Source organism: Carlito syrichta, unplaced genomic scaffold, assembly GCF_000164805.1.
Source record: "Carlito syrichta isolate Samal-C Ts95f unplaced genomic scaffold, Tarsius_syrichta-2.0.1 Scaffold309092, whole genome shotgun sequence".
Classification (NCBI taxonomy): domain Eukaryota; kingdom Metazoa; phylum Chordata; class Mammalia; order Primates; family Tarsiidae; genus Carlito; species Carlito syrichta.
Genome location: NW_007253188.1, coordinates 175,790 through 190,810, shown reverse-complemented (window position 1 = coordinate 190,810; position 15,021 = coordinate 175,790). Strand labels below are relative to the sequence as shown.

Genomic DNA, 15,021 nt, shown 5'->3' with positions numbered 1-15,021 from the left:
TTTGGGTGGTTTATAAACTGTGCCCAGGAAAACTTCAGAGGAATAACTGACACAGAACTACACCCTCTTGGTTCAACCTAAGTCAGTATTCCAAGGAATGATTGCAAAACATTCATGTTCTGGTCTCATTCCTGCTTAGGTTTTCTTTATCCTTTGAGGGGTGGGGAGTTGGAGAAGACTGTCTCACCAGACAGCTTTTGGAGAGGCATATTATAATCTCAGTTTTGGTATAAAAATAAGTCACCTGTGGTAAGCAAGCCATTCTAGGGGATAGGTCTGGTGAGGCCCACCAAGCTCATGGGAGTGTATTTAAATTTTTCCAGGAAAGCCTGTCTTCTGTGGAAATGGGATCCTGAGATTCCTAACTGGATCTGCATGGATCCTGTGGACTGGGTCCCCATGTGCCTTAGATAAAGGTTTCTGAGATGAGGGAACAGATGGGGAAGGCAGTATGGAGTTCTCAGGAGCACAGAGTCCTGCTCACTCTGGAAGATGAAAAGGCAGATGAAATACCACATGGTCCTTCTTGTCTCCTTTCATGAAGTAGTGCCTAGAGGTGGGGGTGGCAAGGTAAGGCTTTGTTCATTTATTTGGTGTGCACTGGGCCCTGACCTGGCCTAGGCAGCTTTAGAGGGACATGTGGCTTTCTGAAGGGGTGAGGTTAGGATCATCTTTTTCCTGCTTCCACCCACCCATGCCCTGCCCCTTGACTGTGGCTTCCACCCCCTTTTCTGGCTCCTCGCTCATGCCCCATCATAGCCTGCCTTTGACCTTGATTCTTCCATGCACAGCTCCTTTCCCATTTCCTTTCACTCACATCCATGAACTAGAGTCACTGGAAGTTTGGTCCCTCCTGCTGCCTGGTCTTCACCTCCTAGCCTCAGCTCGCTGAGGTCTGGCCACATTCCTGCAGACTGCTGGTGGGGCTGGAAGGAGTGGAGGCTGGTAGGCAGCCACAGCACTCAGCCTGACCATGAGCATTTAAGCGTGAAGTGAGAGCCAGGCATGTTGGCTCAAGGCTGTAATCCCAGCACTTTGGGAGGCCAAGGCAGGAAGACTGCCTGAGTCCAGGGGTTTGAGACCAGCCTGGGCAACTTGGTGAGAACTTGTCTCTACAATAAATCAAAAAATTAGCCGGGCGTGGTGTTGCATGCATGTAGGTCCAGCTACTTGGTAGGCTGAGGTGGAAGGATCACCTGAGTCCGGCAGGTCGAGACTGGTGACTGAGCATGCCACTGCACTCCAGCCTGAATGACAGTGAGACTCTAATGAAAAATAAAAGGGGGGGGCATGACCCGACTGGTGGGAGAATCAGGTGACCAAGGCCCCCCTCACAAGGGAAGGGAAAGTTACAAGGAGGACACGTTGTCAGGTGGTCACAGGTGGGCCGCGGGGGTGGCAGAGTATTTCTTTTTTTTTTTTTGAGTTGGAGTCTCACTCTGTCGCCCAGACTGGAGTGCAGTGGCCGCTCCCGGCCACTGCAGCCTCGACCCGCTAGGCTCCGGCGATCCTTCCCCCTCAGCCTTCCAATTAGCTTGAACTACAGGTGCACGCTACCACACCCGGCTAACCTTTGATTTATTGTAGAGATGAGGTCTCACCAAGTTGCTCAGGCAACCCACTCACCTCAGCCTCCCAAAGGCTCGGGATTACAGACTGAGCCACCAAGCCCAGCGGCAGAGTATTTCTTAGGCAAGTGGTTCACCTTAACTCATCCATTCAGCCCTCATGTATGGAGTTTCTGCTCTGTGCCAGGGTGATCAGGCCACATGGAGGGATTGGAGAAACCCACAATAATATGTGGGGTCAAAGGGGGCTCCTAAGCCGGCCAGCAAGGGTTGGGAATGCTCTCCAGAAATTACTTCTTTCCCTGGGCCTTAGTCATGTGTGGTGCTGGACTCTGATCCTTGCCCCATCTGTGAGCAGTAACATGTTCCCGTCACCTGGGAACTAGTCATTTACCAGGCATGGCCTGGGCCAAGGCAGTGCTGCACTGGGAGCAGTCATACCCTCAGCTCCACTCTGGTGCACATGAGCAGCCCAGGGAGGAGGAAGAGCCAGGCAGAACAGGGCAGGAAGAACGTATACCAGCTCTGGCTTCTGGCCTGGGTTGGATGCCATGTGTGGGACATGGAACTACTGTCAAGTGAAAGGAGAGGCTGCCACCAATTGCGCTGGCATAAGCTTGTCCTGTATAATCACTAGCAATCTCTTTATGTACTCTGAGAGAGAACATCAAAATGGTTTGCTAATTTACAATATCCCCTGAGAGGGGACATTCAAGTACAAAGGGTTAACATGGAGTGAGGAAGGCCAGAAGACGGTAGTTCCTAAGGACAAGAAATTGAGTGGGTCTTACAAGCCTCTAGCTTTGGGGCGGGGGACTGTGGCTATGTCTGGGCTCAGGGGGACCCTGTGGGAGGAAGTGTGCTGAGTGGTGAAATGCAACAGGCTCTGGAGTCAGACTGCAAAAACACAGGCCAGGCGCGTTGGTTTTCTCTTCTGTAAAAGTGGAGTCTCACAAGGCTGTCCTGAGACCCACAGAAAAAAAAAGTGCCAGACAAGCAAAGGAAAACCCATGGCTGACCAGAGGAAAGGCTCATTCTGATCAGCTGGTAAAATGATCCCAGGAAATTTCCTTTCCCAAGACCTGCAGGCCCAGCTGACAGTGCAGGCCTGGTCTTAGCTGGTGTCAAATTCCAGGCAGGGAAGGCCCAGCCAAAAAAATTTTCGTGGGCTTATCTGGGCCCTACACTGAGTCAGCACCACTTTCACAGTGCCTTGACAGTGGGCTATACTAGGGACTGGCAGGAGGGTTTCTGGCAGGCACTGTTCAGGGCAATGACCTAGCCCTACCCTCAGGCACACGCTCATTAGTTGTGACCTCTCAGGGCCCTGGGATGGCTGAAGTGATGCACCCATGCATTGAAGTCTTTGTCCCCTTGAGAGACACCCAAGGGGTTCCTCTGCCCTGACATCTGGACTCTGGCTTTTCCTGTGTCATTACACCTCACCCATTTCCCCCCAGGGAGGGAGGAACACCTCTGTGCACCAACTGCTGGAGAGGATGGGAATGGGGAAATCAGAGGGCCCAGGACCTGGGCCCCAGTCACCACTCCCATCTCGAAGAGCACAGGCTGCTGGCATGGCCCACCCCCAGTAAGGAAGAAACCCACACAACCAACCAGTGTCTGAGAGCATTTTTATTAAGGGCAGCAGAACGGGATCGCAGCATCTTAGAAAGCCTATTCTCCGCCATGGTGGAGGGTAGGGGGGCAGAGGGGAGGACCCGGCACACTTCAAGGAACCAGGGGCTGTGAATCCCTGAGCAAGCCAAGTCAGCGGTGGGTGGCTGCTCCACAGCTCTCCCCTCCTTCAGAGAACCCAACTTTTTGGTTTTGGAGCTGCCAGGGCTGTCCACTAGCTTGCTCAAAGCCTGCTCTGAGGCCATGGCTAGAAGAAGCAAACAGCCCAGACTAAGGGAGAGACACCCACTGGCTTGAGAGACAGGCCTCTGCTGTGGGGCAAACCATGGGGTGCCAGTGCCAGGGCTGAGAGTCCCTGAGGGGCTTCCGCACTAAGGTGTCCACCTGTGGTGAGCAGAGTGCAGTGAGGGGGTGACAGGCAGGCAGAGCTACGTTGGCAGAAATATGAAGCAATGGGACAGTTTCCAAGAATGGCAATATTTCTGGATTCAGAGAAGCAACAAGAGCAAATGGTGGTTTGTTTGGATAGCTTCTGACAGAATTTGGCATATTATTACAAATCTGAGTATGAGTGAAATAAATTAATCAGTTTTCTGCTAATGAAGAGACAGATGTGGAAACGCTGGCCCAGCATTCCTGCCATCCTGGGCACACGGGGGTCTCCAGAAACCTGTCCCTAGCATACCTAGGATTAAGGAAGCTAAGTTCATCGACACACTGCAGGGGCCATGCTCCTGGGCACTGAACAGTGTTGGGTGCCCGACCTGCCCATCACTTCCCACTGCTGCACAGGTGAGCCCAAGCTGTCTTACAAAGTCTGTAGACCCAGAAAGATCTCCAGTTATAGAACTAAAATTAAAACAGAAAGCAAAGTTTAAGTCATCTTCTCCACAGGATCTAGTCCCCCCCAAGAGCCAAGAAAGAAAGCCACCAGTAGCAGAAGCGGGGTTGGTGACACACGGCGTTTGGGTTATTGGCTTCCTCTGGGTGTTAGAGTGACATGTATTCTCTACTAGTTTGGAGACAGTCACACTTGCCTTGAAAAGACATTAACATTCAAATCCTTACAAGTTCATCTGATGATAAATTCTAAGGTCAATTTTTATTTCTACAAAAAAAGGCAGTTGAAACAATATAAAACACATTTAAAGGATATTACCGAGTGAGCTTCAAGTGGAGCTTGACTCTGCAAAGGCTGTGAGTCCAAAGAGAGAGGGAAGGCCGTCTTGTTCCTGGGCTGGGCTGGCCGGCTGCTCCAAAGGAAGGGGCCCATAGGGGCCCTGGAGACCCCAGAATAGTGCTGGCTAAAGAGCCAAGTCCTGCCAATTCCAATCCCGCAAAGGGTCAGGCTGTGCTGAAGGAGGGCTGTGGTGGGGCCGCCGCACGAAGATGGAGAGTGAACTCCATGGCACATTCGGATGGAGCTCGGTGACAGGTGAGCCTGGAATTTCAAATGGATATTCTGGCTTTAGCTTTGTCTGAAAGGACCAGCAGATCTTCTGAAATAACTACAGGAAGGAGTGCCAACCTTTGGCCTTAGGAGCCCTTCTGGTGGGAGAGTCATCACACACAGTGCGATGCATAGTATCCTTTGGCTGGCAGGCCCTTCAGGGTCACCACAGACCTATTATTGCAGGGTTTCCCTACATGGGCCAGGCTGTGCATCAGACATGCACACTGACACTGGGGTTTGCCCAGTTGATTGATGTTACTGTGGTAACATTAGCTGGATTTTTACTTAAGAGCTGGGACTCCTTCTTCACGGCTTCTTGGGGAGGGGGTTTAGGAGGACATGTGGCTGTTTGCTTGTTTTTAAAATTTTAAAAAGGATAGTATAAACTGGAGACAGAAAAATTTAAAACAACTCCCATGCTGGGCAGGCCACCACGGAAGAAGCGCTATGAGAAATGCCACAGCTCTCTCTTCTCTTTTGCAGAGAAGATGGGGCCTGGGTCCGGGGAAGTGAGTAAGTGAAAAATTGAGTGCAAGAAAGTGGGAGTTGCCAGGGCAAGGGGAAGAAGGGAAACAAACCTTTTTTCTCTTTTTTTTACCTTATGGGCTAAATGTAACTTGAGGATTTTGGATAAATTTGGACAAGAAAAGAAACACCATTCTTTTGAAGTAGATTGAAGCAGTGATTTTTAAAACAAAGAAAGCAGAACTAGAACATCTTAAATTTTTAATCCTTTCTTTACAGGTTACCTAGACCACTTTTGATTAAGAAAACTGTAGAAAGTTAGTAACTGCCACAAGCGAACGCCAGGCGGTGGCACGTGTCAATTTTCCACAGAGTCCTGCTTTGCGGGATGTCTGAATGCACTGCTTGGGGTCTCTGCTCACACTTGCTGGAATCAATCGCGGCAGATTTTAGTCCACAGGTCGCTTTTCCCCATATTTCTTTGTAAACTCTTCAGCGTTCTTACAGAATTTTTTACGGTCCTTAGAGTATTCTTCAGCTAGGTCAGCCCGAAGGGGGTGCTCGGGCTGGGGGTCGTTCACCAGTGCTATGAGGGACTGGATTACTGCCAAGACAAGGACAAGGAATTGGGTTAGAACAGTCTGAAAGGGCATGGGCAAGAGGAGCTAATCCCAGGAATGAAACTTAGACCACACCACCAATTTACATCTAATGTGCTTAAGACAAAGCAGCCTCCTATTTATCCATAATTCCAATCACCATCTTTCCTCTGTAATTAAGAGAAGTTGGTAGATGAACATGACAGCGGATAACTGTTCAGAGTGATGCTCCCTCCTCCAGGAAGCCTGGCACCCTCTCATGTGCTCAGGAGACAGCTGGCCTAGCACTGACACACCTTTACTCTCGGAAGAGCCTTAGGAGTTTCTGAACCTTCAAGGGTCACTGGAGCACCCTGTCCAGCCACTGAGAGGCTGCAACCATCAGTAGCATCATACTGCCAATCCCATAGGCAGAAGTATATCAGTGGCTCAGGTGGGTGCCACAATGCTTGCCCAAGGATGCTGTAGGTCACACCTGGGGCAGAAGAATGGTGGGAGATCAGAAGTGGGGCGCCACCCACACCTCCTCACACTCTTCTTCATACTTACCCTGACCTCCATCAGGACCAGCTTCCCCAGAGTGCCGTGTTTCTGCCCACTGCCATATTTCCAGCAAAAAGGGGCCTCTCTCCTCTGAATTTTGTCCCAACATAAGGAATGCGTTTGACCCAACATAAGGAATGGATTAAAATACTGATGCTGGCTAAGTCATGCACAAAGGCATAGCCAGCTAATACTGAGTGAGGGTCACAGCAAAAGTACTCCTGGTCAGGTGTCCAAGGATCCCCTAATTCCACCTCTGCCTACTATTGCTACTAGGTGAGAAAAGGCCAAGAGAGGGCCCCTGTGTTCAGGGTGGGTGCTGGTGAGGTGGGGACAGCCATGCAGGGCTGACAGGGTCCAGGTTCAGTGAGGAGGATTAACTGGGCAAGGAGGGTTTACTATGAACATAAAGCAGGGGCCCTAAAGGCTCTCTGCAGGCCTGGGTGGCCTCTAGCACCATCACCACGCCTCCTCAGAAGCACACTCTTATCACCACCCTGGACAGGCCACCTGGACTACCTCTAATGGCAGTGGGCCCTGGGGGATAAAATTTTTTCCCTCTCTATTTCCAGATTTATCCCTTTTGTATTTTGTTTGTGCCTACCTGAGCAGAAGCGATGATAAAGCTATTCTGTTCTTAACTTACTCAACTTTAGTCACTGGTACTATTGGTCATATATCCATACAGAGTCTACATTGTTATTTATTTAACATCTTTAAATCACCTTACTTTTCAATATAAGTATTTTCAAAAGAAAAGGAATGTGACTTAAAACTCACTGTTACTTGCCATAAGGAGAAGGCATGCCTTAATAAACTTTGAGCACCCATGACTTCCCTCCTCCTGTCCAAGCAGGGGAGCAACCACACTGGGGACACACTCTTCCAGAGGGCATGCCCATTGCTTCTCTAAAAACCTGCCCTAGGTTTGCTGGCCATCATGGTATTCCAGCACATGCCACGCCTTTCCACACCACATTCAATGTGAGACTGTTTCCTCTATTGACTTCAGGTTTGAAAACAGAACTGCAGTTGCCTGAGAGCCCAAACAGGTAGCTTCGCTCTCTCCCCATGATCAGGAGAGTTACCACCTCACAGCAGGAGCCCATGGAGCTGTGGGTAGGTTAGGTACTTTGGGGTGGATGTTTTCATGAGTTTGTTTGTTTGTTTGTTTTTTTGAGTTGGAGTCTCACTCTGTCTCCCAGGCTGGAATGCAGAGGCATGCTCATGGTCACCACAGCCTCAACCTGCTGGACTCAGGTGATCTTTCCACTTTAGCCTTTCAAGTAGCTGGAACCACAGGTGTGCACTACCATGCCTGGTTAATTTTGTGATTTACTGTGGAGACAAGGTCTTGCCAAGCTGCCCAGGCTGGTCTCAAACCCCTGTACTCAGACAATCCTCTTGCTTCTGCCTCCCACAGTGCTGGGATTACAGGCTTGAGCCATTGCGCCCAGCGGTCTCATGAATTTTTAAGACTTTCTGCTCACCCTCTGTTATGGATATCCAGGCTCTCTACTTCTCACTATGGTCACCTTAATAGTATAAAGCCATTTGTTAATTTACATATATATATGCACATTACATATACATATATATATATGTACACACATACATACACACACACACACACACACACATACATATATATATGCATGCTAGTAAAGTGAAGCAGCTGGTGTTGTTAAGACCTGCTTTTCAAAGAATATTCAACTTGTAAGTTTGCTATTTGTCTATTTCACTTTCTCTAAGAATTCACTTTTACTTATTTGATCAAATCTATATATTTTCAAATTTATTTAGTAATTCTGATAAGTATTCCATTATTTCTGTATTCCACTGAATACATTTCTGGCTCCTCAGCTAAACTATAGTATGCTTCAGCTGAGCTGCACTTGTTTTGCTAGTAAGAACACTGACAGCTTTGTCTGCTTCTCAAACTACAACTATGGCCCTATCTCATTATTTTTCATATATAGGGTAACACACTAATTATATTTTATAAACAGTCCTAGTTTCCTGATCTTTTCCTTGACTCAAATGCTCCCAAAAAGTATTTTTCTTTAAAACTGAAAGGCTTGCTGGGTGCAGTGACTCATGTCTCCCAGCACTTTGGGAGGCAGAGGCAAGAGGATTGCCTGAGTTCACGGATTCGAGACCAGCCTGGAAAACTTGGCAAGACCTCATCTCTACAATAAATAAAATAAAAATAGAAAAATTTGGCGAAATCTCATCTCTACAGTAAATTAAAAAATTAGCCAGGTGAGGTGGCGTGTACCTGTGATTCCAGCTACTTGGAAGTCTGAGGTGGAAGGATCACCTGAGCCCAGTAGGTCGAGGCTGTGGTGGCCATGAGCATGCCACTGCACTCCAGCCTAGGCGACACAGTAAGACTCCAACTCAAAAAAAAATAAAAATAAAAATTTTTTTTACCTTCTACTCTCATTGTATTATCATCACATCAGAGAATAAAGCCTATAAAATTTCCAGGCCGGGCATGGTGGCTCACGTCTATAATCCAGCACTTTGGGAGGCCGAGGTGAGAAGATTACCCGAGCCCACAAGGCTCAAGACCAGCCTGGGCAACTTGGTGAGACCTCATCTCTACAATAAATAAAAAAATTAGCTAGGTATGGTGGCGTATGCCTATAGTTCCAACTACTAGGAAGGCTGAAGCAGAAGGATCGCCTGAGCCCAGCAGATTGAAGCTGTGGTAGTCGTGAGCGTGCCACTGCACTCCAGCCTGGGCGACAAAGTGGGACTCCAACTCAAAAAAAAACAAAAAAACAACTCCTCCTTTTTGTTCTTACTGAGTTTCTTTGCAACAGAGGATGTAAACAATATCTGTACTTTTCCTCTTTTTAATATCCAGGGGGCTTCATTCTCACAGAATAAAACGTTAATGGTACCTTCCCCCATCCTAAAAGATATGTAATGCTGTAGACTTCCATAAAACGTGTTTAAAGGCCGGGCTCGGTGGCTCAGCCTGTAATCCCAGCACTTTGGGAGGCCGAGGTGAGTGGACTGCCTGAGCCCGTGGGTTCGAGACCCGCCTGGGTAACTTGGTGAGACCACATCTCTATAATTAAAAAAAAAAAAAAAAAAAATCAGCCGGGCATGGTAGCGCACACCTGTAATTCTGGCTACTCGGAAAGCTGAGGCGGAAGGATCGCCGGAACCCAGCAGCTCAAGGTTGCGGTGGCTGGGAGCGGCCACTGCACTCCAGTCTGGGTGACAGAGTGAGACTGCAACTCAAAAAAAAAAAATGTGTTTACAAATGTAAGCTCGGGGAGGAGGGAAGGAGAAACAAACAAACAAACAAACATATATATATATATATAAGCTGGCTAGGCACGGTGGTTTACACCTATAATCCCAGCACTTTGGGGGGCCGACGTGAAAGAATTGCCTGAGCCCGCAGGTTCAAGACCAGCCCAGGCAACTTGGCAAGACCTCATTTCTACAAAAAAATTTAAAAATTAGCGGGGCATAGTGACACATGCCTGTAGTTCCAACTACTTGGAAGGCTGAGATGGAAGGATAGCCTGAGCCCAACAGGTCGAGGCTGTGGTGGCCAGGAGTATACCACCGCCCTCCAGTCTGAGTGATAGAGTGAGACTCCAACTCAAAAAAATATAGATATATAATGTAAGCTAATTGTGTCCCTTTTATTATAGTATTGCATGAGTCCTTTCTAAATTTTATCTCCTTGGTTTGTTATAAGATGATGGTGTGTGGGTCATTGAAACATTCAATTCATGAATGTGTTTAATTTTTCTCTTCATATAATTTTCTTGCTATATTGATTGCCACATATAGATTCATACATGCTGGCTTTATTACTGATTATATTTTATATGGCAAATCTCATTCAGCCACCAAACTAAATCCTAGTTTTGTTATTAAGATACCTACTAGAACAAAACACTGCTACAACAAAACTTTTTTCTTCCTTCTTATGGTACTACCCTTCCTGTTTGACTTGTTTCTTGACTTTTCCCATGTTACTTTTGCTCAATTTCTATGATTCTTTACTGTTTTCATCATCTTTTTTTTTTTTTTGAGTTGGAGTCTCACCCTATCGCCTAAGAAACTGGAGTGCATGGCATGCTCACGACCACTGCAGCTTTGACCAGTTGGACTCAGGTGATCCTTCTGCTTCGGCCTTCCTAGTAGCTGGAACTACATGTATGTGCCACCATGCCCAGTTAATTTTTTGAATTATCATAGAGATGAGGTCTCACCATATTGCCCAGGCTGGTCTCGAACCTGTGGGCTCAGGCAATCCTCTCACCTCGGCCTCCCAAACTGCTGGGATTACAGATGTGAACAACAGCCCCTGGCTTTTTTTTTTTTTGAGTCAGGGTCTTACTCTGTCAACCAGGCTGAAGTGCAGTGACATGACCATGGCTCACCACAGTCTCAACCTCCTGGGCTCATGCAATCCTTCTGCTTCAGTCTCCCAAGTAGCTGGGACTATAGGAACCCACCACTATCCCTGGCTAATTTTTAAAATCTTTTTGTAGAGATGAGGTCTTCCTATGTTGCCTAGGCTGGTCGTGAACTCCTGGGCTCAAACAATCCTTCTGCCTCAGTCCCCCAAAGTGCTGTAATTGCAGGTATAAGCCACTGTGACCAGCTCTGCCTTCTTCTTTTTCTTTTTTAAACTGAGATATAATTCACATACCAAAAAGTAAAAAAAAGCATACAGTTATGTTTAGAATATTCACAAAGTTGTGCAACATCACCACTATGTAACTCTACAATTTTCATTACTCCAAAAAGAAAATGCACTCTCATAAGTAGTCACTTTCCATTCTCCCCCTCCTCTAGGCCCTGATAATTACTAATCTACTTTGTCACTATGGATACACCTATTCTCATCATTTCATATACAGCTGAATCTTATTTGCAGTTCTTATGTTCTACAAACTTGCCATGAACACTGAATTAATGATACTGAATCATTGCTCCTAGGGGAAATAGAGAGTTAGGTTCCTACAAGCCTCTGCTCACATTTTTATCAACTGATTAATATATAACCTTGTTTTATATGTTTAAAGACACTTTAAGCCGGGCTCGGTGGCTCAGCCTGTAATCCCACGCCTTTGGGAGGCTGAGGTGAGTGGATTGCCTGAGCCTGCGGGTTCGAGACCCGCCTGGGCAGCAAGACCTCATCTCTACAATAAATCAAAAAAATCAGCCGGGCGTGGTAGCGCGTACCTGTAATTCCGGCAACTCGGAAGGCTGAGGCAGAAGGACCAACAGAGCCCAGCAGGTCGAGGCTGCGGTGGCCAGGAGCGGCCACTGCACTCCAGTCTGGGCAACAGAGTGAGACTCCAACTCAAAAATAAATAAATAAAGACATTTTAATATGTATTTATTCACTGAAATTGAATTCATGGTCAAGAGCACCATAACTCATGCCTGAATGAATGAAGCTTATCTAACACATATATTTTCTCATTAAGGTACATCATAGCCTTCTTGTGCTCAGGAACACTAGACTGCACTTTAGCACAATCTTTGGAGGCCAACATGAAATCACCAACAAAAGAGGACAAAAAAGCAAGAAATGTGGCCCAAAATAAATCATCTTACCGCCTGCTTCAGTATGATAGCAGACACAAGAAGGCAGAGGACTGTACTGTTCAACTGCACAACCTCAGCTGGGACGTGTACAGGGCAATTCAAATACTTTGCTGTTCTGCACGTCTGTTGATTTTGGGACTACAAAAAATTTTAGTGAGAAGGTGAATTTGCAAACATAGAATCTATAAACACTAAGGCTCAAGTATAAATGGAATCATACAATATGCAGCCTTTTTTGATTGGTTCTTTCATTTAGCATATTTTCAAGGTTCATATATCTTGCAGCATGAATCAGTGAATCAGTACTTCATTTTCTTATGGCTGAGTAATATTTCTTTTTTTTTTATTTTTTTATTTATTGTAGAGATGAGGTCTCGCCAAGTTGCCCAGGTGGGTCTCGAACCCGCGAGCTCAGGAAATCCACTCACCTCAGCCTCCCAAGGTGCGGGATTACAGGCTGAGTAATATTTCATTGTATAGCTATACCACATTTTGTTTATGCATTCACTAACTAATGGATATTTGGGTTGTTTCCACTTTTTCTTTTTGAGTTGGAGTCTCACTCTGTCACCTAGGCTGGAGTGCAGTAGCACAATCACAGCTCACTGTAGCCTCAACCTCTTGGGCTCAAGCAATCCCTCCTACTCAGCCTCCCAAGTAGCTGGGACTGTAGGCACATGCCACCACAACTGGTTAATTTTTTTTATTTTGATTATTTTGTGGAGTTAAGTTCCCACAATGTTGCCCAGGCTGGTCTTGAACTCCTGGGCTCAAGCAATCTTCTCATCTTGACCTCCCAAAGTGCTGGAATTACAAGTGTGAGAACATTTGTGTACAAGTTTTTGGATGGACTTATGTTTTCATTTTTTGGGGGTATAAACAGCTAAGAGTGGAATTGCTGGATCATATTAGTATCTTTTCACATTTTTATCTCTTCCATTATGCTTAATTTTATATTTTAAGTACATTTTAACTCCACTGTTGACAGTCTTAACATTTGTGATGCTCTGTACCTACCTAATAAAAACATTATTTTTGGTCTCTAGATAGGTAACCCTGAACTGGAAATGTAGCTGATCTAGACCAAAGATTAAAAAAAAACAAAAACTTCAACGTTGGATTTCAGAGGAGTCATCAATGGGAATGTTGAAGTTTCTAAGGACCAGGAGGGCAGGAGATGAAAATCATGAACAGATGCTATGACAGAGGAAGAGTGTGGAGGGAGAATAAAACAAGAGGGTGATGCAAGTGGCACTTGCACTTCCCTTTAGGAAATGAATGTAGGAATGGTGAGGCATTTAAAAAGGCAGGCAATAGCTGGGCATGGTGGCTCAGGTCTATAATCCCAGCACTTTGGGAGACAGAGGTGAGAGGACTGCCTGAGTCCAAAGATTCGAGATCTGCTGGGGCAACTTGGTGAGACCTTGTCTCTACAATAAATCAAAAAATTAGCAGGGTATGGTGGTGCATGCCTGTGGTTCCAGCTACTTGGAAAGCTAAGACAGAAGGATCACTTGAGTCCAGCAGGTCAGGCTGCGGTGGCCATGAGTGTGCCACTGCACTCCAGCCTGGGCAACAGAGAGTGAGACTCCTACTCAAAATAAATAAATAAACAAATAAATAAAAAGGTAGGCACTGTAGGATGGTGATGGTTGAACATCAGTGAGGAAACAGGGCCAGAAAAACAGAGACAGCCAACTTACGAGGAATCTGGCAAGCAGTGGCATGTCCAGGAGAGCTACCATTTAAGACAAGCAGGCCCAGGTAGGCCTGAGGACCAGCAAGGGGGCTCGGTGTCCTTGCCCACCTGTTCTGCTCCTGCAACCAACCCTACCATCCTGCGTACCCTAGCGCAGAGTTGTCACTCCTCCCAAGGGGTGAAGTCTATTTCCCCTCCTGTTAAATCTGGATTTGCTTGACCAACAGAATCCAACAGAAATGACACTGTACCAGTTCAGTCCTGAGCCAAAAGTGGCCTGGTGGTATCTGTCTTTACCCTGCAACCTCAAGAGCACCATACTATGAAGAGGTCCAATCTAGAATAAGAAGTCACAAAGAGAACCAAGGTGCCTCAGTCAACTGCCACACATGGGAACAATGCCCACCAGCATTTCTCAGCCCCAGCTGAGCTACCAGTTTAATACAGATGCACGAGTGACTGCAGGAATGACCAAGTGTAGAACCACCCGCTGAGCACAGTCTATCTCCAGAACTAAGAAATAATAAATTGATTACCTATACAGTGACCACTTGTATATCTAATCCTGAATTGTACCCCACGTCTTTCAAATAAATAAATAAAAATTATGAATTGCTGTTACTTTAAGCCACTAAGTTTTGAGAAGAGTTGTGATGTAATAACAGATAACAAAAACATAAGAATGTGGCATGAAGTGCCAGGGACAATCTTGAAAATGTAATAACAGATAACAAAAACATAAGAATGTGGCATGAAGTGCCAGGGACAATCTTGAAGTTTGTGAGGATGGGATGAAAGCCATGCCACAAAGAATCCACAGAAGCATCTTCCAGGAAGGAACCCTGAACTGTCCCAAATCACAAAGTAGCAATTCTGGGCCAGGCGCGATGGTGCACTCCTGTAATCCCAGCACTCTGAGAGACTGAGGCAGGTGGACTGCTTGAGCCCAGGAGTTGGAGAGCAGCCTGTGCAACACAGTGAAACCTTGTCTCTAAAAAAAAATTTTTTTAATTAGCCAGGTGTCGGGGGGGTGTGCCTGTAGTCCCAGCTATTTTGGATGCTTAGGCGGAAGGATCCTCTGAGACCAGAAGGTTGAGGCTGCTGTGAGCCGTAATCATTGTAATAAAGCCACTGTACTCCAGCATGGGTGACAGAGACCCCAACTCAAAAAACAAACAAAAAAGTAACAATTCTGATTCTGTTACAAAATTTTTACCTCAAAAATCCTAAATCAAGAGTAATTTTGGCCAAATGTGATAGCTCATGCTTGTAATTCCAGTACTTTGGGAGGCGGAGGTGAGAGATTGCCTGAGCCCAGGAGTTTGAGTTCAGCCTGGGCAACTTGGCAAGACCTCATCTCTACAATAAATCAAACAATTAGCTGGGCCATGGTGGCATGCACCTGTGGTTCCAGCTACTACTTGGAAGGCTGAGGTGGAAGAAACGCCTACCCATAAGCATGCC

At 46.4% G+C, this 15,021-nt stretch overlaps 1 protein-coding gene across 2 annotated transcripts in view; it reads right to left on the bottom strand.

The window, feature by feature from the left end:
• Positions 1 to 5,255: 5,255 nt before the first annotated feature.
• UBE2L3 (ubiquitin conjugating enzyme E2 L3) overlaps positions 5,256 to 15,021 on the bottom strand; it is a 70,105-nt gene continuing 60,339 nt past the window's right edge. For both annotated transcript variants that reach the window (XM_008066731.1, XM_008066732.1), the window contains one exon: positions 5,256 to 5,728. In XM_008066731.1, the coding sequence (XP_008064922.1) occupies positions 5,574 to 5,728 (155 nt within the window). In that variant the 3' untranslated portion in view covers positions 5,256 to 5,573. The remainder of the gene's footprint in view (positions 5,729 to 15,021) is intronic.